We start from the raw sequence: 27617 nt of genomic DNA on the forward strand, positions 1-27617 counted from the left end.
TCTGTGTTAGTCTGTATGTCTGTCTGTATGTCTATCTGTGTTTCCATCTGTGTTAGTCTGTATGTCTGTCTGTATGTCTGTCTATATGTCCGTCTGTGTGTCAGTCTGTATGTTCGTCTGTACGTCCTTATACGAGTCCGTCTGTGTGTCAGTCTGTATGTTCGTCTGTACGTCCTTATACGTGTCCGTCTGTGTGTCAGTCTGTATGTTCGTCTGTACGTCCTTATACGTGTCCGTCTGTGTGTCCGTCTGTATATGTGTCCGTCTGTGTGTCAGTCTGTATGTTTCGTCTGTACGTCCTTATACGTGTCCGTCTGTGTGTCAGTCTGTATGTTCGTCTGTACGTCCTTATACGTGTCAGTCTGTATGTTCGTCTGTAGGTCCTTATACGTGTCCGTCTGTGTGTCAGTCTGTATGTCCGCCTGTGTGTTAGTCAGTATGTTCGTCTGTACGTCCTTATAAGTGTCCGTCTGTGTGTCAGTCTGTATGTTCGTCTGTACGTCCTTATACGTGTCCGTCTGTGTGTCAGTCTGTATGTCCGCCTGTGTGTTAGTCAGTATGTCCGTCTGTACGTCCGTATATGTGTCCGTCTGTGTGTTAGTCAGTATGTCCGCCTGTGTGTTAGTCAGTACGGCCGTCTGTACGTCCTTATACGTGTCCGTCTGTGTGTCAGTCTGTATGTTCGTCTGTACGTCCTTATACGTGTCAGTCTGTATGTTCGTCTGTAGGTCCTTATACGTGTCCGTCTGTGTGTCAGTCTGTATGTCCGCCTGTGTGTTAGTCAGTATGTTCGTCTGTACGTCCTTATACGTGTCCGTCTGTGTGTCAGTCTGTATGTTCGTCTGTACGTCCTTATACGTGTCCGTCTGTGTGTCAGTCTGTATGTCCGCCTGTGTGTTAGTCAGTATGTCCGTCTGTACGTCCGTATATGTGTCCGTCTGTGTGTTAGTCAGTATGTCCGCCTGTGTGTTAGTCAGTACGGCCGTCTGTACGTCCGTATATGTGTCCGTCTGTGTGTTAGTCAGTATGTCCGTCTGTACGTCCGTATATGTGTCCGTCTGTGTGTCAGTCAGTATGTTCGTCTGTACGTCCGTATATGTGTCCGTCTGTGTGTTAGCCAGTGTGTCCGTCTGTACGTCCGTATACGTGTCCGTCTGTGTGTCAGTCAGTATGTTCGTCTGTACGTCCTTATACGTGTCCGTCTGTGTGTCAGTCTGTATGTCAGCCTGTGTGTTAGTCAGTATGTACGTCTGTACGTCCGTATATGTGTCCGTCTGTGTGTCAGTCTGTATGTTCGTCTGTACGTCCGTATATGTGCCCGTCTGTGTGTTAGTCAGTATGTCCGCCTGTGTGTTAGTCAGTACGGCCGTCTGTACGTCCGTATATGTGTCCGTCTGTGTGTTAGTCAGTATGTTCGTCTGTACGTCCTTATACGTGTCCGTCTGTGTGTCAGTCTGTATGTCAGCCTTTGTGTTAGTCAGTATGTCCGTCTGTACGTCCGTATATGTGTCCGTCTGTGTGTTAGTCAGTATGTCCGTCTGTGTGTCAGTCTGTATGTCCGCCTGTGTGTTAGTCAGTATGTCCGTCTGTGTGTCAGTCTGTATGTTCGTCTGTACGTCCTTATACGTGTTTGTCTGTGTGTCAATCTGTATGTCCGCCTGAGTGTTAGTCAGTATGTCCGTCTGTGTGTCAGTCTGTATGTCCGCCTGTGTGTCAGTCTGTATGTTCGTCTGTACGTCCTTATACGTGTCCGTCTGTGTGTCAGTCTGTATGTCAGCCTGTGTGTTAGTCAGTATGTCCGTCTGTACGTCCGTATATGTGTCCGTCTGTGTGTTAGTCAGTATGTCCGCCTGTGTGTTAGTCAGTATGTCCGTCTGTGTGTCAGTCTGTATGTCCGCCTGTGTGTCAGTCTGTATGTCCGCCTGTGTGTCAGTCTGTATGTTCGTCTGTACGTCCTTATACGTGTCCGTCTGTGTGTCAGTCTGTATGTCCGCCTGTGTTTTAGTCAGTACGGCCGTCTGTACGTCCGTATATGTGTCCGTCTGTGTGTTAGTCAGTGTGTCCGTCTGTACGTCCGTATATGTGTCCGTCTGTGTGTTAGTCAGTATGTCCGTCTGTACGTCCTTATACGTGTCCGTCTGTGTGTCAGTCTGTATGTCAGCCTGTGTGTTAGTCAGTATGTCCGTCTGTACGTCCGTATATGTGTCCGTCCGTGTGTTAGTCAGTATGTCCGTCGGTACGGCCGTATATGTGTCCGTCTGTGTGTCAGTCTGTATGTTCGTCTGTACGTCCTTATACGTGTCCGTCTGTGTGTCAGTCTGTATGTCCGCCTGTGTGTCAGTCTGTATGTTCGTCTGTACGTCTGTATATGTGTCCGCCTGTGTGTTAGTCAGTATGTCCGACTGTACGTCCGTATATGTGTCCGTCTGTGTGTTAGTCAGTATGTCCGTCTGTGTGTCAGTCTGTATGTCCGCCTGTGTGTTAGTCAGTACGGCCATCTGTACGTCCGTATATGTGTCCGTCTGTGTGTTAGTCAGTATGTCCGTCTGTACGTCTGTATGTGTGTCCGTCTGTGTGTTAGTCAGTATGTTCGTCTGTACGTCCTTATACGTGTCCGTCTGTGTGTCAGTCTGTATGTTCGTCTGTACGTCCTTATACGTGTCCGTCTGTGTGTCAGTCTGTATGTCCGCCTGTGTGTTAGTCAGTACGGCCGTCTGTACGTCCGTATATGTGTCCGTCTGTGTTTTAGTCAGTATGTCCGCCTGTGTGTTAGTCAGTATGTCCGTCTGTGTGTCAGTCTGTATGTCCGCCTGTGTGTCAGTCTGTATGTTCGTCTGTACGTCCTTATACGTGTCCGTCTGTGTGTCAGTCTGTATGTCAGCCTGTGTGTTAGTCAGTATGTCCGTCTGTACGTCCGTATATGTGTCCGTCCGTGTGTTAGTCAGTATGTCCGTCGGTACGGCCGTATATGTGTCCGTCTGTGTGTCAGTCTGTATGTTCGTCTGTACGGCCTTATACGTGTCCGTCTGTGTGTCAGTCTGTATGTCCGCCTGTGTGTCAGTCTATATGTCCGCCTGTGTGTCAGTCTGTATGTTCGTCTGTACGTCCTTATACGTGTCCGTCTGTGTGTCAGTCTGTATGTCCGCCTGTGTGTTAGTCAGTACGGCCATCTGTACGTCCGTATATGTGTCCGTCTGTGTGTTAGTCAGTATGTCCGTCTGTACGTCCGTATATGTGTCCGTCTGTGTGTTAGTCAGTATGTTCGTCTGTACGTCCTTATACGTGTCCGTCTGTGTGTCAGTCTGTATGTTCGTCTGTACGTCCTTATACGTGTCCGTCTGTGTGTCAGTCTGTATGTCCGCCTGTGTGTTAGTCAGTACGGCCGTCTGTACGTCCGTATATGTGTCCGTCTGTGTGTTAGTCAGTATGTCCGTCTGTACGTCCGTATATGTGTCCGTCTGTGTGTTAGTCAGTATGTGCGTCTGTACGTCCTTATACGTGTCCGTCTGTGTGTCAGTCTGTATGTCCGCCTGTGTGTTAGTCAGTATGTCCGTCTGTGCGTCAGTCTGTATGTTCGTCTGTACGTCCTTATACGTGTCCGTCTGTGTGTCAGTCTGTATGTCCGCCTGTGTGTTAGTCAGTATGTTCGTCTGTACGTCCTTATACGTGTCCGTCTGTGTGTCAGTCTGTATGTTCGTCTGTACGTCCTTATACGTGTCCGTCTGTGTGTCAGTCTGTATGTCCGCCTGTGTGTTAGTCAGTATGTCCGTCTGTACGTCCGTATATGTGTCCGTCTGTGTGTCAGTCCTTATGTCCGTCTGTGTGTCCGTCTGTGTGTCCGTCCGTATGTCCGTCTGTGTGTCAGTCTGTATGTCCGCCTGTGTGTTAGTCAGTATGTCCGTCTGTACGTCCGTATATGTGTCCGTCTGTGTGTCCGTCCGTATGTCCGTCCGTGTGTCAGTCTGTACGTCCGTATATGTGTCCGTCTGTGTGTCCGTCTGTATATGTGTCCGTCTGTGTGCTATTTCTTTCGTTTACGTTCTGTCGGGTCCTTCATGTATCGGTTTATTCTGTTTAATAACCTTAAGCCCAAGCAAGTGACCAATAAGTACTTACATAACAATGCAAAAAGGAGATCGTAGTCTCTTTATTCCCCAAAAATGAGAAAAATTTCTCCACACCTCTCACATACTTACGGAAACATTTTCATACCTTTCAGCGATTAATACAGAAGACTCCAACACAACAATAATGGTCGAAGGTATAATATAAGACATTAGTGTTTAGAAAAGTTCATAACCTAATTAGAACAATACTAGTTAAGCAATTATAATATTGAAAAGTCTATATCTCGGTTAGATGAAAAAATGATGAAACTAAAAAACATATTTCTTAAATAATTGTTCTTACACAATTTATTTCAACAAGTATTTTGGTTTATCTAACAACTTAACAAATAGCCATCAGTATCTTTTTAGTATATATAAAAAAAAAACATTCAGTGTCTGGGAAATATAACGTGCAATTGCAAAAGTTTCAAGTATCGTATGAAAATATATTAAATCACAATGTTATAGTCACGAAATCGCCTTTCAACCAGCGTGTGATTCCTGAAACGACACAGACAGTCAGGAGAGTATATGTGTAGAAAGTTTTATGTGTAGAAAGTTACTACAAAAATACTTTTCGCCTGTTTTTGACAAGCTTAATAATTTCCAATGGCAGATTTTCCCGCCCTTTAGTAATTGAAAACGGATGGAAAAGGCAGTAACGCAGGGAGTGGTTTTGAGAGAGAGATTCTGCTTATTGTTCGTTAAGTGGTTCGAGAGGGAAGGCAGTTAAAAGGGTGGAATCGAAAAAACAACTTGACATCGCCTGTAGTAAGTGGACTTAATTTTATTAGGAGTTTTCTGTTCCTTACAAAAACCAAGTATTTTAAAGGTCCAACTGTTTTGAAAGAGTCCCATAAAACCGCGTACATCTGGCACAATAACACTTAATAAGCCCTTGCACATAAATCTGCTGTAAAATATTAAAGTCCGCTATAGTGGAGCTGCCATTGAGCTAGAAGCTTGATTGAAACGCTGCACGAGTCATCGATGTCCCCTAAAATGATGGCCGTGACAGATGCAGCGTTGTAAATTACCAGTTGTTTCAACGATAAAAGACAAACGACATGTGATTGAAACATCGTTCAACGGAACGTCAACTAACCTCATAAACTTTGGGATTATCTAACGTTATTCCAGTATGTTAAATGATAGTGCTGTAATAATAAATCATAATGTTACTGCTACGACAATATAAATTTTATAGACTCATAAACGGCACTTAGTTATAAAATTATATTACATTAAAGAATTATATCATTGTCCATACTGATATCACAAGCTATTACAGCTCTTGCATAGTGTAAACTCGTATATAAAGTAGTATATTTTCAATTTTACTTAATATGGATTAAATTTGATTTCATTCCATAGTTTAATATATATATATTGCTTAATATATAATCAAACACTACACTCCAACAAACACTCCTCTCAGCATTTATTGGAGTGTTTTGATTATATATTAAGCATTTAGTTTCCAATAAGAAGAAGGCTGGTAAAATGTATATATATATTCATTCATATTTTTTCTTACGAATTAAAAAAAAATTAGCTTATTCATTTTTAATAATAACTATTGATACAATTTTTAATGGAACTGACATCGTGGAATATCGAATAAAAATAGAGTGGAAAGTTCATGTGAAGTCGATTTATACAAAGCCGGAGGAGGAACGCAATGTGATTAAAATTCATTATATAGAAACATTCAAAATTGTATCATGTAAACAAATTAAATTTATTTAATTAACTTTTTGTAACTGTTTTTTATCTTAACTATTAATATTATAATTAGGTTCGGACTTTTTCTAAACATTAATTTCTTGTACACTTTCGATCAAAGGTTATGTTGCAGTCTTCTGTATTAATCGCTGAAAGGTTTGAAAATGTTGACGTAAGTATTTGATAGTAAAACGGATTTGGAGAATTTTTTTTCATTTTTGGGGAACAAACAAAGTCCGATCCCCTTTTTAGCCCTGTATTAGTTAGTTATGCAATTTGTATAGTTTTAGTCTTTAAATCTAGTAGGATTAATCCGGCTGCATAATAATTTGTTTTAAAATTGCTTAGTTCTATGTGCATAGTTGCACACTGTTCAGTATCAGTTAGTACATAAATAAATGTTTCCAGTATGTCATCTTTGGGCTGTTTCATTACATTATTTTGATATTTTAATATTTTACAAGATTGCAGTGTAGAGTTTCCTGTCAGCAATTTTAATTAGTGGTATAATTGAATATATATTTTTGTATATAAGCTTGATGTTATTATAGAATGTGATAAACTGTGTGTTATTCTAAGTGTAAAGTGAAAAACATTTAGAAATTTGAGTTGCTTGGTAAGGAAAAGGAACAGAAAGGATGTCAACTGACAGGGAAGTCAAGACAGAGCGATGTAAACCGAAGAGTCGGGTTTCAAATGTTTGTCGTGTGTTAGTTGACTGACGTAGATATAGCTTTTGTACTGAGACACCGATTTGTATCTGCTTTCTTTCATTTATCAGTCTTCTGTCTCCAGATTCACAAAACTGGAGGAAGATTAGTTCGATAGCCAATTCTTTCTACTAAAGGAGTTAAGTTGACAACTTAATGCTCAGGTAGATAAATTACTATCATCACGGCTTTAGGTTCAAACCAAGTAAAAATGTTGCTATCACAATTTAGAATAGTCAGATTAAATATTCAGCCTAGTTGTGAAAAATCATAGTATCTAAACAAAAATCTTCTGTATTTTTTAATCATACGATCCATCAGTCTGTGACAGCATGAGATTTCAGATACTGCACTTAAGAGGAAGGTGAACTAGAGCTAAACTCTATATTCGCAGTGAATCAACCCTTCCCACCATAGCTGCGTTATGTACACTCAAAATAGTAGCACCTTTTTTATTTTTCAACTAATTGTTACAAATAGGATACTTTTGGGTTTGGCATTAAAATTAAAAAAATGCTAAATAAATGTGGGAATAAAGGTTTTAGGAATTTTAAATTTTTAAAGTCTTAAACTTCAACTCTGTGAAACAGAAATCGATGTTCTTTCGTAATGACATTTTTATTAGCTTAAAAAAATTCCCAGTTTCAAATTATTCATATTAACCAATTTGAGATGTGAATTTAAAGATAAAAAGCTCATATGAATAGACAAATTTATAGGTTAAACGAAGCAACATAGGACGTATAATCATATGATCTACTTTGCTTGTGTTTGTGTCTACTAAAATTTCTTGTATTTGTACCACACTCTCGCAAAAACACCCTTTATTCATTACTTATTTTCATGGATATTTTAAAAAGAAAATCTAAATGCTTGATTCTGCTAGAAATGAGAACAATTAAACTTGAGGTGATATAAAAATAGGTTCATAAAAGAAGTTGGGTTGTATAAAGTAAATGTATTCAGATTTAAATTAGTTAAATGAACTTTGAAGAAAGTTACGACTAAACTTTACTCGAAAACAAAATGATAAATATTAAGACTTCCACGAGGATAACAAGAAAGGTTGTAACAAAACTTCGACTTTATTACATTGTGTCTGAGATGAACTAGTGTAAGAAATGATGAAGCTTAAAAAGTGCAGACATTAAGCTTAATAGGTTAACTTTACGAGCATAATTCTATTTGAAAATTAGAAATAACTTTCATTTTAACATTATTAACACATTATTTCAAACGACGACCAATCAATTCTCCTGTTCTTACTATAAAGGTATTTCAAAAAAGTAGTAACCAGAGTGGTTTTTCGAATTATTAGCAATAAATCTGAGTTATTAAGACATTCTGTGAAAAGATCTTGTTTTAACCTCATAGTAATTCATGTGTTGTATCAAACTATCTTGAAATTTAAAGTTGAAGGAAATTACATTTAACTGCCAGTGAATAGTAGGTAAAGCAGATTTTATATATAAGAACTTTAACGGGAATGATATATCATGTTTATTTAATTTTGTATATTATTAAAGCATCACAAATTGTATTACCTATATAAATCAATTTAAAAAGCCTAAAATGCATGTGATGTATGTGAAAGTCTAACACAAACTAAATGCGTGCAAGATTTTGCAATATCTGCAGTAATCAAATTAAAAAAGAATAACGTCTTATTTTTAACTATGGAACAAATAAAACAAGAAAATAATCAAATTTAACGTGTTAGGAACTTTACCAGATTTGTAGACAGTTTTGATTAAGTAAGATAAAACATTAGGAGATGCGCTATTTCCAGATAAAATATAGGAGCGAATAGGAGTCGTTTATAAAACATGTGAACGAAAATCTCAGACAATCTCGTGTTGCCTGAGCAGCCAGGAGACAGCAACATCGACAGGAATGTTTCATTTAGGGAAATCCGCTTGAAACTCCAAAGTAAATAATTTCCAAGAAACACAACAAAAGCCAGACGGTTTAAGATGTTATGACAGCATTTTTGGCCTTACAAAGAGATGAATTGTTACAACGTACTCGTAATATCATTCACTCTGAGAGATTTGATATTTCTTGCGAGCACCATTATATCATAACACGATATCGAAATCCAAAGAAATTGGTACTTATTGTTCATGGAGGCTTTTGTGATTGGCTTCACCAAAATTTTGGAATAGGTAAATTAATTTTTACCGGATTATGTGAATGTAAAATAGTGGTTGAATCATATTTTTGTGTTCAACGTTGAGAATTATTGAGTTTAAAACCTGTACATCTTACTGCATAATACAGATTTTTCCCCATCATTGACGACGATTTTTTCTTTATCTCCAAATAGTTTATATCAGCTAGACAGTTATTGTACAGTAGTTTGTCAAAAGTGAGTCATCGATAAAAAAATCGATTAAACCCTTAACTACCAAGGGTAGTTTAGGTGGGCTTGTAGATTTCTTTCACAATCTTTAGTTTCTTCACTAAGCCTAATTGTGTAATTAAAACATTTTACTAGCACAGTTAAAATGGTAAATAAATAGCACTCTTTTAGGGCAGATAACATATATGTTGTAAACAAAAGAAGATCTTAGCTCAGCGTAAATAAAAATCCTATAAATAAAATTTGCGGACACTTTGATATTATTTGTACAAGTTCTGCCGGAGCCGAAGATTTACAAAAGCAAGATAAAGGAAGTGTGTGGCCTGGTTCACACCGCCGCAAACACTGATAACAGCAGGATAACACACAAACAAACGCGCGTGCGCACGCACGCACACACACACACACACACACACTCAAGATACAATACATGGACACATACTAAATACTATGTGGACTGTGAGGTCGGAAGCGTATTGAGGCGTCTCTGCCACGTACGTCCACAAATCACACAAAAGAGGATGTCCGGGCCATAAACTGAGGGGGTTAATGTCCACGTTAATTATCTCTGTATAATTTAACACCCGGACTCGGTTATTCAACGGGAGTAAATTACTCTAAAAGTAAATACCGTACAGAGTTCGTATTCTCGGGTCTTTCATAAAGTGTACAATAGGAAGTTATAACACGTAAGAATAACAAATAGTGTGTTGTAATAATGTCTTTAACATAGCAAATTTTGTGGAAAATGTATATGGTGACATTCTCGCGTAATATAAATTGTAACATATTTACCGTTATTACAGTAAAATATAGGATAATTTTATACAAGATGAATAATAATAACAAGCCTGACGAAGGAGACTTTAATTTAAAAGAATTCTAAACACAAAAATAAATTTAATGTTTAACTTTCAAACGTAAAATAGTAATTGTATTCATTTATGGCTGCAAATTAGTAGTACTATATCCCCTAAGTACTACTGATACCCAATACGTGTGTTTATTTGTACTAAACATACTTTTGTTCCTTTCATATGAAATTTAATTGTTCATTCTAGTGTCATGCCTGGATTTTCTATTCCCATAACTATATATTTTCTCAGAAAATGACATACTTTTAAATGCAATTAAACAAACTTCATAGAAGCTCTTAGAACTTATAAGTTTAACATTTTCTATATATTAATATAGACATAAACATGCCTAGTCGAATTTATAAAAATTATATTAGGCATTTTCCGGCAGAAGCGAGCGGCAATAAAATATCAGATAGCTATGGTAGAGAGTTTTTGTGCTATGGAAAAATTTAAAACGTATGCATATAAAACTCTGGGTCATGGGTGACGATTTTATTACAGAATCCTTAAATACTACAAGATCTTCGTTTGAGGCTCAGAAAGTTTTTATATTGTTATAAAAATAGTTTTTACAAATACAAGTAAGTTTTATTTGGACGCCACAACAGTTGAATGGAAAGCTGGAATTCCTGGCTTTAAATCAGTCAGCACTATGCCTAGGCCTATAACAGAGATAGCAAATCCAGGAGTCTAAAATAGACTGAAGGTCAGGATCACGGGCCCTCTTGATCCACAAACACTCATGCGTGTCTGTTTGAGCTGTATAAATAGTTGAGAGATAACTCACATGTTCGAGTTTGGCCTGGTAGTTTCATTACGTCTGGCTAACACAGAAACTCGTAAATTTGAATGATCGGTATAACTTGAAAATTAAGACTTTGGTAGGTTTTTATGCTTCCTAAGATTTAGTTTAGTGTATGGTGAAAATAACAGTGCAAGAATTCCCTAGTAAAATCATTACTAATATAAGAATAAGCACACTCTGTTAAAGATGTACTGAATATCTGTTGTAATCCTAATTTACTCGTATATACATTGTTAACTACTACTCCAGTATAGTTGGCATACTCTGTCTGACTTACTTTAATGTTTTGGTTGAATGGATATAGGGTTGTGCGTTGTGACTTTAAAGAAAGGATAAGTCGATGCAGCTGGCAGGGCAGCTTTGGACAACCTTCGCTCTTAATATACTCCATATTATGTTAATGAAAGCTCATAAAATGAGAAGATAGTCCTTTTCTTAGCTAGTCTGGATGTGTAGAGTGGCATGAAATAGGACAAGAATTCCAAAATTTCTGGTGGATAACGTTACACAAGTTCTGTCCATTGTTGTTATATGACTATGATAGGAAACTAATACCATACTTACTAATGTACTATTTGCCGTAAGTCTGATATGAGGAAAACATCCATATTTTATTTGATGTGCACTGAATTGTTCACCCGAGGAATAATCAAATCCAAATTGGAAAATTGGTCTCAGGTTATACTTAGCTTCCAAATTTTCTATATCCTAGTGCCTATTTTAGTATCTTCAGGGAGTAGAGCGTGAACCAGTTTTCGTTGACCAACACTTTATATACTTGACATTGTTGGACCTTAGGTTATATCTCAATGATTAAATATATTAAATTTGTATCAGATGAATATTAACACTTAATGACAGAGGAAATTTCTACTATTCGTACTCAATTAAAAATTCAATAAATATAAAATACACGGGCAATATAAACGCAATCTAAGTAACAAGACAATTAATTATTTTTATAAGCCCTGGCTATTTCCAATACAGCAACGCAGTAGTAGGCTGACATATTTTATACAACCACGATATCGGATGCAAAGTAAGTATAATTTATTCGTCTTTCTACTGCTGGGCAAGTTTATGAATAAATACCAAGTCGTTGAGAAGCTATCGGTCGCTGTGAACAAGATTAAGATAGGATCTACAAGAAAGACTTGTTAGCGAAAGAGCTACTAAATTTCTGATTGGATCTAGATGAAACATAAAGCTAACAACGGTGAATTAGGTACTTAAGGTACAGCATGAAGGGAAAGAGTTCTAGTCTAGAAAATATTAACTTGTCTTATTTCAAATTCCACCAAGAGAAATTTATATTTATTTTGCATTACAAATTAAGATATCTGTCTTTTTCATCCATAATTGAGTCCAATTCACCTTAGGATCTTATCAAAGAGAATAAAATAAGATGATGTTTCCGAGTGTATATATACAGTAAATATTCAGGGTATTGATTCCCCGAATATTGTAATAAAGTTGTTAATTTAGCCTGTGTTGTCTGGTGCTATGATTAGGAAGTAGACGTCTAGAAGGGATTATTTCAGTAACCATTTTCTAACCAGTCCCAGTAGTGTTAGACCGAGAAATCGGTCACAGGGGTATAGTGGGACCGGGCTGTACAGATACTAAAATATCATATATGATATACCTATCTTTTTGTTGTCATTTAAAAATGTGTAAATTTAAAAAATACGGCCTATTAAGAATGTTTTCTGCATTTTTCAAGCCATAGATTGGTCTGTGATATGCATCAATCATCATCTTAGGTTAGGACTTTAGAAGGAAAACAGTTTCTTATGGAATAAAATCGTATTCGTTTATTTCTTTATTACTCATTGAGTACGAAAGTTAGAATAATTTATGTAGGTGTAAAGTTTCGTCCCTGAAAGATAAAACAATCTGTAATGGAAAAAACAACCACTTCCGTAAAATTACAGTAACAGATTCAATGCGTGAGTATTCTATGTTTGTTACATCGGTTAGCCGTCACCATAAAGACTTAAGGTGAGGGAGATCTTCGAAAACGGAGGAGTAAGGGTGTTAGTTACTGAACAGAGTTTTTTCAAACTTTTGTCATCTCCTAATTCTTTTGCTTACAAGCACTAAAAATTTAAGTTAAACACAAAAGAATTGACATGTTCTAGATGTTCTTACAATATTGAATGCACCTTATTAGATAGGTAATTCAAAAACAGGGTTTCAATTAATTTTAATGAAACCTGTAATAAAGTTCGGACAGTATTTAAAATTTAGCAACTGTGAACAAATGTAGTATTTTATAATAAAACGTTTCAAAGTAAACAAATAAACTTATTAAAAACGAAATACAATCGAATGATGTAAAAAGTAAAACATATACAAAGTTAAATATGCCATCAATTGGCAGGGTATTAGGATAAGCGAGAGACTTTAGCGGAAGATGAGGGTTTAAAGTAAGCGCACGTACGATCGCAAAAAGGTGGACATCCAGAAAAAAGACAATGCTGGCTTAGCGTGCGTAATGTCAACACTGTAGGCATTCAAAATGTTTTTAATTTTGTAATTCAAATTTTCAGTATCTTCAGAACAAAATAAAGATTTTGAGACAAACATAAAAATTATTTAGTAAAGAAAACACCCTCTAAGGTAACGTGTGCTGGTGAACTATAATTGGTCATTGCTGTGCGTGGTCCTTCTTAACGTGAATTTCCATAGTGGGAACAATTCTGACGAGGTATATAACAGTAAATCTGAAACAGTGTGGACTAAGGTAATTTTCCGCAACTTTAAACGGTTTATTACCTAGCATGATAATTTAATTAATTAATATGATAAAATTATCACTGGGAAAATTGCACCAACAACACTAGATTAATCAGTAACACCCAGGGAAGTGAGGAAAAATCTGGTCACCGCAAAAATAAACCAATACTGGCAGGAAGCACTGAGCAAGACAGTGAGCAGTTCCTTGATGTGGGTCGATTGCAACACCAACACGAACTAGGTACCTATCTAGGCCCAATTTCTTATCATTATATACTACCTGATTACACTGGTTACTTAGGTTTCAACACAGGTGCCCTCAGTTCTTCTCCGCATCGTTGCTGTTACCCTAGTAACCACAAGCCTATGTCCACAATTAAACGATTTAAAACCATGGCGAACATCTCATCCTTAATAATGATCTTCCTGATTTTCTCCTCTAATCTGCATACCTTCCGACAAAGTTAGGTTCACAATTAATGATTTAAAATCATGATTAGTATATAATTGTTAATAATGAAACTTTATGAATCTCTCTTCTAATATTCATACCTCCTAACCAACTTTGGTACGATATAATGAACCTATATAATAGAATTACTTAGAATCGTTTTGGGACTCCACCTAAAGCACCGTAATTCACATACTGAAATACCGATCTCAATGTTAGAAAACTCCGAAGAATATTTAAAGATTTAACGGAACTTTTGTGTTACTATAGAAAAGATAAAACATAGAAGTCTCATTAGAACACAGATCGCAGCGCCCCTAATAATACCGTTAAAGGACCTAGAGCAAAACCTGTAACACATGTAGGTTTGGATAGTCTTTAGTTTAAAGTATGGAAGGCAAACAGTTCCTTAGAAAACAAATGCTTATTTGTTTACCCCTAAATTTTCGTAACTCCATTTTTATTTCCTTAAATGGTATTTTTTTATTAAAGACAGATGGTAGGTGGTTTGAAAATACTTAGGACTTTGAGTTTTGATGGCCACTAAAGTAATAAAAAAGTGTCAAAATATAGTAATCTTATGTTACAAGTCTAAACCGCTCTGTTCTAGTTTATATGTGATTAGGATATCCTTTTATAGGTTAAACCATGTTACCTGAAGAGAAAAAAATCAAACAGAATGGATAGTAAACATTGGATGTCCATGGTTGAACCGGTCAAGAGGGTCAGACTAGTTGCGAAGTGTAACACAGTTAATGTACTGTATACTAAATCGCATTGTTCTACTTTATATATGAACAGGAATATAGAAATAATGTGAGTTTCATTCCGAACTATTGATGGTTATTGCGTTACTATAATAATAAGGATTTTCTATGCGTCCTCATTTGATGCTTGTCAGGTTGCAAAGTAAATAACGAGTCGTATTATGAGCTCGTAAATCATCGTTCCCCGTCGTCACAACAGCTTACCGATTTAAACGGGTTGAACATCAAATCGCTAGGGATTGTAATGCTGTTCTTACTTGCGACGGGATAGGTTTTTACCCGTGGTCAAAATGTCACTTTATAAGCAGCGTAGGAGATACGCTCCAGGATCTTAGACCGGAATTACAAACGCTTCAATCGAGGTCAGCCTACAAGAGTTAAAACATTTGTCATAGTGTTGAAAATCACACAAGAAAAACGTAGTTTTATCTTTGTGACTAGATTCATGTAAGATCACACATGGTTGAGCCCTAGACGATTGAATCGTTATGAACGTTTTGTGTTACAGATGAATTATGGAGATAATTTTTGGTTGTTATTAGAGTTTCCACATAAAACTCTGAATCTCCTAGGGACCAACATTTTAAATTTTAATTAGCATGGGCATTGTGTGGAATGCATTTTTACAAATAATATTCGTTCTACGCCCTTTGACCAAACGAAGGTCCGTTGTAGAGCAGATTATCCAGCACAGCTTAGAAATAAATTTATATAAAATATGTCAATATAAGATGGTTTATGGACGCATTCGAGATCCCTGTCACCTGTCACCCCTGGATGCCTTCCTACTTCCAGGCGCTAGCAGCTACAAGCCACATAGAACCATCGGCTATTTATCCATTGATATCTGGTGATATCGGACCTCAGCAGTGCACGCACGTGAAGACGTTTATTGCATCAGCCTCGGTGCAAAACGAAACCACAACAACCAATCTTCCAACTCGTGAAGGTCCTTTTTTACATTGAACTGACAATGAAAATATTTAAAACTAGGGGTATTGTTTTAATCTATTAGTATTTTTAGTGAATTTTCGGAATGAATAATGAAGAACCTCATGGTGACAATCAAATACTGGAGTGTGAAACATGGCATTTGTCCACCAATTTTTTTCAAATGTAATGCAAACTATTTTGCAAATTATTTGGAAGGAGTTAGTTAAACAGGGATTCTGATTTAGAGTTATATTTTTTATAATTGCTATTTAAAAAAATCTTAGTTTTCGGGTATCATTCGATAAAGTGATTTAATAACTACTTAAAAAGATAAACTAAATAATAAATTATTAAGTCCTTCAGCTTGCAGCTTAAATAATTCCCGAGACAATGGAAATCAAATTTTAACTGGTGAATAAACGTGTGTAATAGTGCTGTAGTATAAACAAATCATTTCGAACAGCTCCTCTTGATGCACTTTGGAACACAACTTGAGAACCAACCGGGTTCAGTACCATGTTTGAAACTTTTCTCAAGTATTTCTAGTGTTTCAAGCCTCAGATATTGATTTTATAAATGATCTTATCATTGATAAAATTCGGCTAGAACGTTTTTGTGGTATTCTTGAAAGCTTTTACGATATAATGCTTATAAATGATTGTATATTTTAAAAAGAAAATGAAACCATATAGATTAGTAAACATTATTGACTAACATAACTAAAGAGGATTGCTTTTTAAAACGAACACTCAACCTATATTTCATAACGTTGAATATTCATTGCGAGTATTTAAGGATTTGCTTCGAGTAATTGAAAACAGTAATCCTCTTATTGCAGCACAAATACCCAATAGTTATTCCACAATGATGTCAGACAGGATCGGTACGGAACTAGATCTGACGATTTAGACGTAATCACCAGACCTGGCTTTACATATTCAACAGTAATGCCAGGCAGTATCGGTACAGAACTAGATCTCAGGACATAGATATAGAGCATGAACAATCACCAGACCGGGCTTTATATATTCCACAGTAATGCCAGGCAGGATCGGTACAGAACCAGATCTCAGGACATAGGATATAGAGCATGGACAATCACCAGACCTGGCTTTACATATTCAACAGTAATGCCAGGCAGTATCGGTACAGAACTAGATCTCAGGACATAGATATAGAGCATGAACAATCACCAGACCGGGCTTTATATATTCCACAGTAATGCCAGGCAGGATCGGTACAGAACCAGATCTCAGGACTTAGATATAGAGCATGAAAAATCACCAGACCTGGCTTTACATATTCAACAGTAATGCCAGGCAGTATCGGTACAGAACTAGATCTCAGGACATAGATAGAGCATGAACAATCACCAGACCTGGCTTTACATATTCAACAGTAATGCCAGGCAGTATCGGTACAGAACTAGATCTCAGGACATAGATATAGAGAGCATAAAAAATCACCAGAGCTGGCTTTACATATTCAACAGTAATGCCAGGCAGTATCGGTACAGAACTAGATCTCAGGACATAGATATAGAGCATGAACAATCACCAGACCTGGCTTTACATATTCAACAGTAATGCCAGGCAGTATCGGTACAGAACTAGATCTCAGGACATAGATATAGAGAGCATGAACAATCACCAGACCTGGCTTTACATATTCAACAGTAATGCCAGGCAGTATCGGTACAGAACTAGATCTCAGGACATAGATATAGAGAGCATGAACAATCACCAGACCTGGCTTTACATATTCAACAGTAATGCCAGGCAATATCGGTACAGAACTAGATCTCAGGACATAGATAGAGCATGAACAATCACCAGACCTGGCTTTACATATTCAACAGTAATGCCAGGCAGTATCGGTACAGAACTAGATCTCAGGACATAGATAGAGCATGAACAATCACCAGACCTGGCTTTACATATTCAACAGTAATGCCAGGCAGTATCGGTACAGAACTAGATCTCAGGACATAGATATAGAGAGCATGAACAATCACCAGACCTGGCTTTACATATTCAACAGTAATGCCAGGCAATATCGGTACAGAACTAGATCTCAGGACATAGATAGAGCATGAACAATCACCAGACCTGGCTTTACATATTCAACAGTAATGCCAGGCAGTATCGGTACAGAACTAGATCTCAGGACATAGATAGAGCATGAACAATCACCAGACCTGGCTTTACATATTCAACAGTAATGCCAGGCAGTATCGGTACAGAACTAGATCTCAGGACATAGATATAGAGCATGAACAATCACCAGACCGGGCTTTATATATTCCACAGTAATGCCAAGGCAGGATCGGTACAGAACCAGATCTCAGGACATAGGATATAGAGCATGGACAATCACCAGACCTGGCTTTACATATTCAACAGTAATGCCAGGCAGTATCGGTACAGAACTAGATCTCAGGACATAGATATAGAGCATGAACAATCACCAGACCGGGCTTTATATATTCCACAGTAATGCCAGGCAGGATCGGTACAGAACCAGATCTCAGGACTTAGATATAGAGCATGAAAAATCACCAGACCTGGCTTTACATATTCAACAGTAATGCCAGGCAGTATCGGTACAGAACTAGATCTCAGGACATAGATAGAGCATGAACAATCACCAGACCTGGCTTTACATATTCAACAGTAATGCCAGGCAGTATCGGTACAGAACTAGATCTCAGGACATAGATATAGAGAGCATAAAAAATCACCAGAGCTGGCTTTACATATTCAACAGTAATGCCAGGCAGTATCGGTACAGAACTAGATCTCAGGACATAGATATAGAGAGCATGAACAATCACCAGACCTGGCTTTACATATTCAACAGTAATGCCAGGCAGTATCGGTACAGAACTAGATCTCAGGACATAGATATAGAGAGCATGAACAATCACCAGACCTGGCTTTACATATTCAACAGTAATGCCAGGCAGTATCGGTACAGAACTAGATCTCAGGACATAGATATAGAGAGCATGAACAATCACCAGACCTGGCTTTACATATTCAACAGTAATGCCAGGCAATATCGGTACAGAACTAGATCTCAGGACATAGATAGAGAGCATGAACAATCACCAGACCTGGCTTTACATATTCAACAGTAATGCCAGGCAGTATCGGTACAGAACTAGATCTCAGGACATAGATAGAGCATGAAACAATCACCAGACCTGGCTTTACATATTCAACAGTAATGCCAGGCAGTATCGGTACAGAACTAGATCTCAGGACATAGATATAGAGCATGAACAATCACCAGACCTGGCTTTACATATTCAACAGTAATGCCAGGCAGTATTGGTACAGAACTAGATCTCAGGACATAGATATAGAGAGCATAAAAAATCACCAGAGCTGGCTTTATATATTCCACAGTAGTGCCAGGCAGGATCGGTACAGATCCAGATCTCAAGATATATATATATATATATATATATATATATATATATATATATATATATAAAACATTGAATCGCAAAAAGTACTTGCTCCGCCGGGATATATATATATATATATATATATATATATATATAAATATATATATATAAATATATATATATATATATATATATATATATATATATATATATATATATATATATATACTAGCAGACCCGACAGACGTTGTCCTGTACACACGTCTTTAATTCGAAAATTTTAAACTTTGATTAATCTGTAACAATTTGGGCTGTTTTGATAAAAATGTTTATTAAAAAGTTATAACAATATCTAACTTCATTACATGTACATTTAATCACACTTCGACCAACCGATAGTGTGTGAGTATAACACGCGTAATGTGAAATGTAGAGGATGTTTTAAATGAAAACTTACTTAATCTGAAGGTAAAAAAGTTGAAACAAACTATTTATAACAGGTATATTTTTTCAATTTACAACTTAATTTATCGTAATGCCATTGAATGTACAATATTTTTTGTTAATCCTTCAGGATTATACACAAACAAATTAGATGATTTTCCGAGTAGGGCTGAAGTATAATAAGTGGCCTCCATCACAATTCAATTATTGATATTTCTGAATAGCCTATCTAAACTACTATCCGAATTAGATTATAGTTATGTAAAAGCTAAAGTATAATAAGCGGCCACCATCACAATCGAATTATTGATATTTCTGATTAGTCTATCTAAACTACCGAATTTCATCATAGTTATTTAAAATTACAGTATAGTATCGGAACTGGCCAACAGAATTTAATTTATCTAAAATACTAAATAAGTATTCCGTATAGGGCTGAAGTAAAACAAGTGGCCACCATCACAATCAAATTATAGATATTTCTGAATAGCCTATCTGAACTACTAAAATGACGAACCGAATTAGATTATAGTTATTTAAAGGCAGAATTATAATAAGCGGCCAACATTGCAATCAAGTTATTGATATTTCTAATTAGCCTATCTAAACTACCGAATTTGATTATCTTTATATTTCTTGTGTGCGTGTGTATGGAGCTGAACTCCTCCTAAAAGGGTGGACCATCTTGGAATGTTTTACATTGGATCCAGCAGAATGCGCTACGATCACAGTTTCAAATGTTTTCTATTTTAATTCCAGGTTTTACTGACAGTTTGTGCTGCTATCAAATATGTGTGTTGTTTTGTAACATCGTGTAATTATTGTGTAAGTGCTAATTGTAATATTACATTAATAGAGATTGAAGATGTTTGAAGTACATAAAAAACTATAGTTATTTATTGAAGTTAATGAACTAATTTTGAAAATTTATTGAACGAATTGAGTATATTGGTCGCATAACCTAAGTAGCATACAAATCAAAAGGTTGTGTTTCTATGTGTGAATAACTATTGTTAACAGTTTTTGCACATAAGTTCAAATTAAGTAGTATACAAATCACATGGTTGAATAACTATTGAAGTATTGTTAATAGTGTAGGAATTGGTTTTAAATTAAATTCTGTTGGCTAATCAGAAATATCAATAATTTGATATTTCAACCCTATTTCAAATTCAACCCTATCGGAAAACCATCTAATTTGTTTGTGTTTACTCCTGAAGGATTAAAAAAAAATATTGTACATTCAATGGCATTATGATAAATTAAGTTGTAAATTGAAAAAATATACGTTATAAAATTAGTTTATTTAAAATTACAGTATAGCCTAGTATCGGAACTGGCCAATAGAATTTAATTTAAAACCAATTCCTACACTATTAACAATATTTATTCACACATGTGATTTGTATTCTACTTAATTTGAACTTATGTGACCAATTTTGACTGCAGATTAAAAATTTAAATTACAACAAATTATTTTAAATCCAATTAGTTTAAAACTTGATATCTAAACTTTTAACAATAGTTATTCACACATAGAAACACCACCTTTTGATTTGTATGCTACTTAGGTTATTTGCGGTTATGCGACCAATATACTCACTTCATTAAATTTGCAAAATGAGTTCAATAACTTCAATAAATAACTATAGTTTTTTATGCACTTCAAACATCTTCAATCTCTATTAATATATTATTACAATTAGCACTTAGCACAATAATTACATGATGTTACAAAATAACACACAAATTTGATAGCAGCACAAACTGTCGGGACAACCTGGAATTAAAATAGAAAAACATTATGGCTGTGTTGTAATATTATAATATTTACATAGAACAATTGGTGAAACTTCATCTTTGCCATTTGCATTACACTACTGATCAAGCACTTTACAATAACATTTTTCTAAATTTTAAATGTAAACAATTAATGTTTCCTCTTTGATGAACTTACTTAACAGCTGAAAGTATTAACACCTGTTAAGTAACAGTTCACTTTGTATTACGTGTCGTAGCGCACTCTGGCGGATCCAATGTCAACAACAATTTATTATTAAAAAATTAATTAAATAAACTATTTAAATTGGACCGAATTGTGAATCTAAACCATTCTCGGGTCCACCTGAAGACACACAAAAAGTTTCATTAAAATCGGTCCACCCCGTTTAGGAGAAGTTCAGCCCCATACACACACACACACACACACACACACACACACACACACACACACACACACACACGCGCACGCACACACACACACACACACGCACACCACACACACACACACACACACACACACACACACAAAAGAAATAAAAAAATAAAAAAAAAATAAATATATATATAAATATATATATAAAGATATATAGAGCATGAACAATCGCCAGATCTTGCTTTGCATATTCAACAGCATTCGTATTGTTTTACAGCAATCGAACGGAATATTTCGGAAGGATACTTACAGCTTGTAATGATTGAGAACTCATCGAGACAAAAATGTTGATCATAGCATTTAATGAAACGTGAATACACCTATAATTAATTTGATTTAATTTTGATAATACGTAAAACTCAAATCTCCGGACTAAACTCCTAAGTGATATTTTTTGAATATTTGTATCACAAGCTACGTAAAATGTATCCTTATATAGTCCGAAATCAACGTAAAATCATTATCCGATTGATTGTTTTAAGATAACTTTAGAATATTGTTCGTAAAAACTGTACTTTGAAATATTCTGCATAATCGAATAACTTTTGTAATTTAACAATATTCGGAAACCTTTCCAGATCTATATGTGTACTGAAATTAATACCCAAAAACTTATATAAAGCAATTTCACTATAAAAATCAAGTTTTGGAGTTTATGTATTTATCACCTCAATGTGCCATCAAAGCCAGTTAATGACCAAGATAGTATCTCTAAACTGAATTACAGTGTTGATTGCATGGTTAATATTAAGTCACTCGTGTCTGGGAGTACCTTGTTAACTGGGCAGGTGTGAGTTTGGCAGATAATGAGGTAATAAGAGGCAGACAAAGGCCGGTGTCGTGTCATGCTGCGAGAGGGCAATCACTGACCCCGGTTGCTGATAACAGTGATAAGCTCAGCCACCCCACTGAGAGCATAACACGTCTCTATTATAACGCAGGAGAAATGTTGCTCTTGCTTTGTCGTACAGTTTAGTATTAGTGAGTAATATTGATTTTATTTTAGGCTATAACGTGTATAGTAATAAAACTGATAAATGATAAAACTCAAAGTGTCCTTACCCTTTGCGCGAACTGGAGGTGAGCGAGCGAAGATTTTGACTACGAAGGTGATACGGAGTAAAAATATGATTTCAAAGATTAAATAAAGTAATTTTTATAAATAACATAATATGAATAAACCTTTAACACTTTTTAAACTTTTTATTTTTCTTACGATGTACATTTCGAAATCAGTGATTCCATCTTCAGGTACAAAATAAGGTTAAGTTAATTATAAAAATAAATAATTAAAACCAATTTGTCTTGTGTTTTTTACTACCTTGGTGGCTAAATTTGTTGTATTTAATTTTTATGTGAGATCATTGTATATTGTTTAAAAGGCTATCGAATAATAAATTTTTTTTTGAAAATCTTTGTCATTTAATAATATATTATGATTAATTTTGGCAATTTTGTAAATTTCAAAATGTTCTAAAGTAGATAATAAGCGACTTTTTTTGCTTGTGTGTAAAATTTCAAGATTTTTCTCAATGTTAGTGTATGTATGGACGGTGTTATTTAAATGGTCTGCATATTTTGAATTTGATGATGTTTTCAATGCTTTTATGTGTTCATTAAATCTAATTTTGAAGGATCGGCCGGTTTGTCCAATATAGTGGGATTGACAATCGTCATTTTTAGTTAATATAATATCTTGAAAGATATTTAAATGCTTACCATAAACATTTATTACTTCATTTGTTTGTTATCCGCCCCCTTCATGCTGTTATGACAGTACGTAATTTTGATATAAGATATAAATTATGTCTTACCTAAAAATATATTTATGACAAAGCCTTTACGATTTTTTGTTACATTTTTATTGAAGCCAAATTCCATTAATAATTCAATTATATCATTATTTCATTTAATTTAAGCAAACATGTTCATTGTAAAATAAACTTGTTTTATATTATAATAACTATTATAAACTATTTGGAGTTTGCCGAAAATGTAAGCAGTGTCAGTATGCTGTATAACAAAATATTATTAACAAATTAATAAAACTGTATCTTTAAAAATTACAAATTTTGATGCAATGTTTTGCGTTAGTACGCTATGCAGCGTACACATAATAATCAACCGACATTATTATTAGAAAGTGTTAGTATCCACGCAATCAGATTGAAAACAAGGTAAAAATTAATACTCTTCATATGGTATGTAATCCATTATGACTGTAATTAATTAATTTGCCAATATTCTTAGTTTTTGCCATTTAATTTCTTTACATAGCATTTGTAAAGCATATGGAGACTTCACGTAAGAGACCTCGAGTCTAAAGCCAATTAGAGAAAGAGTTAAACTTTAGGAAAGTTTGAGCCGTGCTCTAAAACTCGGTATTTCTTAAATTACAAACACTTGAAGAAATAAAACCGCTATATTATGCTACTGTAAAATACTTGTACTTTAAAAATTACAAAAATAATAACACAAAATTTGTACTAAATAGTTTGTTACATAAATAAGGATTTTTAAATAGTTCAAAAACACGACTGATGCAGGATTAATGGAAGAAAATTGAAACTAAATTCCAAGATTTTGATTATGTTGTGTGAAGCGAGAATAGATGGCAGATGCGAGGCATACGTAGTTGCAGCCAAAAGCCAACATTATAGAGGTATGAAATATCAGAACATTAATTGTAGTAGAGAGATACGCTGTCAGATAGCGCAACAATCGCCTTTAGTTACACATCGCTGCAGGCGTTACCGTGTTGGATAGCGGGTCACATGTACAACACGGTCCTGCATCCATTTTAGATTCCGTAGAAAGGCAAGGAGGTTAAACAGTTTATAAACGAGTCTTATGTTGTATGTATTTACATTTCCTACTAGGACTTGAAGGTATATTACACTATGAACCACAAACGGTTTATAAGGTGCACCATTGCTAGTTACACATGACCAGGATTTAACTCTGGTTTTGGTTCTGCTTCTTCTTCTTACTGGAATTCAGCGTGCGACGCGACGTTTTCCATTGTCTGAATCGACTATGCAATTCAAAAGGATAGCAAACACCCGAGGTTGAGGATCTGAGTCACACGTCTATTGAGTCAGGATGCCGAGAATAATTCGTATTATTCTTCGCAGGATTGACTGGAACCATTATTCGACTGTAGAAGTAATGTGCGGACGAGGAAAAATTTACTGAAGGACACGCTGTGGACTCAAGGACACGCTGTGGACTAAAAGAACACACTGTGAACTGAAGAACACGCTTTGCACTGAAGGACACACTGAGGACTGAAGAACACTCTGAACTGAACAACACGCTGTGGACTGAAGGGCACACTGTGGACTGAAGGACACACTGTGAACTGAAGAACACGCTGTGAACTGAAGGACACACAGTGGACTGAAGGACACTATTAAAATATGCTACTGATAGTCACGGTTTCGATACGAGTTTGATGAACACTATTGATATTTTAGGTTCTATGAATAATTAACACACATTTATTGTTATTTATTAGTGTGTTTAGTGTTATGAGTGTTATTTTATATTAACAAAAAGGATACTAATATTACTATCAAAGTAAACTAATGATAATTGCAGGATATAATTTATATTTTTATGAAATTTGTTGTTATTGTAGAGCATAGATGTGTAGTATTAAAAATCCAAAATAATGAATCTATTACGGTATTACTACCAAAATCAGTAGGTACTACTATTAGTATTTTGTAAAATTGTAAAGTTCATGAACAAACATTTTTAATACATAAAAACATTAACAAAATAGTATAAATTGTTTGAACAAGGTAGTTTGTCAATAGTGTAAACCACAACAGCCTTGTGGTGCCATGTGGACATATCAGTAAGCACTGTATTTATACAGAGTGTGGTGCTTTTACACTCTTACACTTCGTGCATTGTCTGAAATCCGCCATTCTCACATATTTTAATCCTGAAATCTGGGAAAATAATTCGAACCCACTTTTTTCGATCTCTTCAGACGGGCGTGGGCTCCAGATTCCAGTTAAGATTTCAGACGCTGCACTAAGCGGAAGGGTGAAATGAAGCTAAACTCGACGTAACAAGAAGGTATTTTTTGTACTGCATTAAAATTAAGTAAAGTTAAGTGTTCTATACAACTGGACACTCAATATTTTAGGCTATAAATAGCTAAAATATAAGACTGTGAAAGCTTCAAGTAAAATAATGCACCGAGCCTTTCAATTCCAGTCGAATAATTGGTTGTCCATTGGAGGAGTGATGATGGTCTATTTACCAACTAAAAATAGTTCAAAATCTATAGTCGATGAGAAATTTTTGATATTTATGTTCGGTTGAATTGGCTTTCCACCTTTATCCTGTCTGTCTACCTAAAGAGTCTTTTAAAAGCCAATTGAGCTTACAATAGGCAAAGCCAAATCCTGTAATCTAGATGACTAAAATAAGATTCATTACTTCAAATAAAGTATTAAAAGGTGAAAAATATTTTTATCTTTCTTTATTCAAATATGTGAAATTGCTTTAGATTAATAATAAACCAAGAACAGTTTATAGTAATATTTCATTGTATAGAAATGGAATAAATTATAAAATTTTGAGCTGCAGTACATCTTACTTATGCAAATGTTCAGAAATCTAAAAGGTACAGTTCCCTCCGCGTGTACATACATACTGGAGAACTATTCAAAGAGAAATAAATGGTTGGAACAAAAGACAACAGCACGAAGTAGTAGAATCCACCTGGAAATGCAAACTGAATAAAACTCATTAACAGAGTTTTAATTGACTATGGCTTTGGTGTTACAAAACATGTACTAGAATGTTACAGAATTTATTAGGACATTGAAGCAAATGGTTCAGGATTTGACGGTATTAGGTGTATGTTATGTATTTCAATTTCTATGCGGTTATTAGTCATTATTTGAAGTGAAATGCACAGTAGTTGTAAGCTAATTGAATTAATCAAAATTTATTTTAGTTTTTTTGTAATTAGGCTGAGTAATTCTATATAATATTTTCTACATGGCAATATGTATAGTTTTCATGAGTATTATTTCAAGAAACAAAACACCCAGGAATTCAGAAACTTATCATCCACTGAAAAACACTTATAAAACAACAAGAGGATGATAAAATTATTCGGATACTCTTTAATAAGATACATACACTCGTTAATCGATTGTTAATATCGAATGATTCTCACTTGTAAGGGATATAGAACATAATTTCCCATATTCATCGCCATTTTAAAACAATCAAAAATATTTACTTTTTTAAGTTTATTTTGGACATAAAAAATTATTGTACTTGATAAGTTGAAACCATACGTTAATCTTAAATATTATCAAATAAACAATTTTACTTTTATTTTTTATACTGTCAAACTGAACAGTATAACAAACTTTAAAGGTGTAATCGCTAAGTTCGATTATGGTGCACGTCAGTCAATGGAATGGCTGAGCGTTAACGAATATTTTACCAATGGTCTTATAGGTATACATGATGGCAACGAGAAAATGACAGAATGAATACAGCTGGAAACAAACTCAGTATACTAATAAGAGATTTTGTCCTGTTATATATTAACACAACCTTTGGGCTTTGGTTTGCTACATATTGCATAACCAATTGTCATACCTTTAATAAACTATAGCCTATAGTTAAAAATTAAATTAAATTTTTCTAGCACGTCTTAAGCATTTTTATTATGCTCTAATTTATTATTAAACTGACGATATCCTAACCAACGAAAGTCTTTTTTTATTAATTAATAAAATATTGAGGTATGAAACATGTCTAAAACTTTACTACTTCCATCAAGAATACAATACAGAATAACAGAATAACATTTTAAGAAGAAATAATAACAATATCGCTCTTTCTTTTGTACGCCATGCACTCTCTGCCTCAGTCAAGTGTTATAAATATGGGGTATTTTACATCGTCAGATGAAATCTCTAGCGGAAAATTCAATTCACAATGAAAAATTATGCACAGAATTACTGCACATTACAGGAACGAATAGGTAGTAGTGAGTTCAAAGCAGGAATAATGATATCTGCCTGGGATGCAGAACGTGATTGTG

General features: G+C 35.2%; 1 protein-coding gene across 1 annotated transcript; it reads right to left on the bottom strand.

Moving 5' to 3' along the window:
* Positions 1–272: 272 nt before the first annotated feature.
* Positions 273–15979, bottom strand: LOC124373162 (serine-aspartate repeat-containing protein F-like). Its single transcript, XM_046831562.1, has 3 exons — positions 15965–15979; positions 3105–3998; positions 273–3050 (listed from the first exon to the last, which is right to left on the bottom strand). The coding sequence occupies exons 1-3, from the start codon at positions 15977–15979 to the stop codon at positions 273–275; spliced, it is 3687 nt and encodes a 1228-aa protein (XP_046687518.1).
* Positions 15980–27617: the final 11638 nt, after the last annotated feature.

Source organism: Homalodisca vitripennis, unplaced genomic scaffold (genome assembly GCF_021130785.1).
Source record: "Homalodisca vitripennis isolate AUS2020 unplaced genomic scaffold, UT_GWSS_2.1 ScUCBcl_4971;HRSCAF=11452, whole genome shotgun sequence".
NCBI classification, from domain to species: Eukaryota; Metazoa; Arthropoda; class Insecta; order Hemiptera; family Cicadellidae; genus Homalodisca; species Homalodisca vitripennis.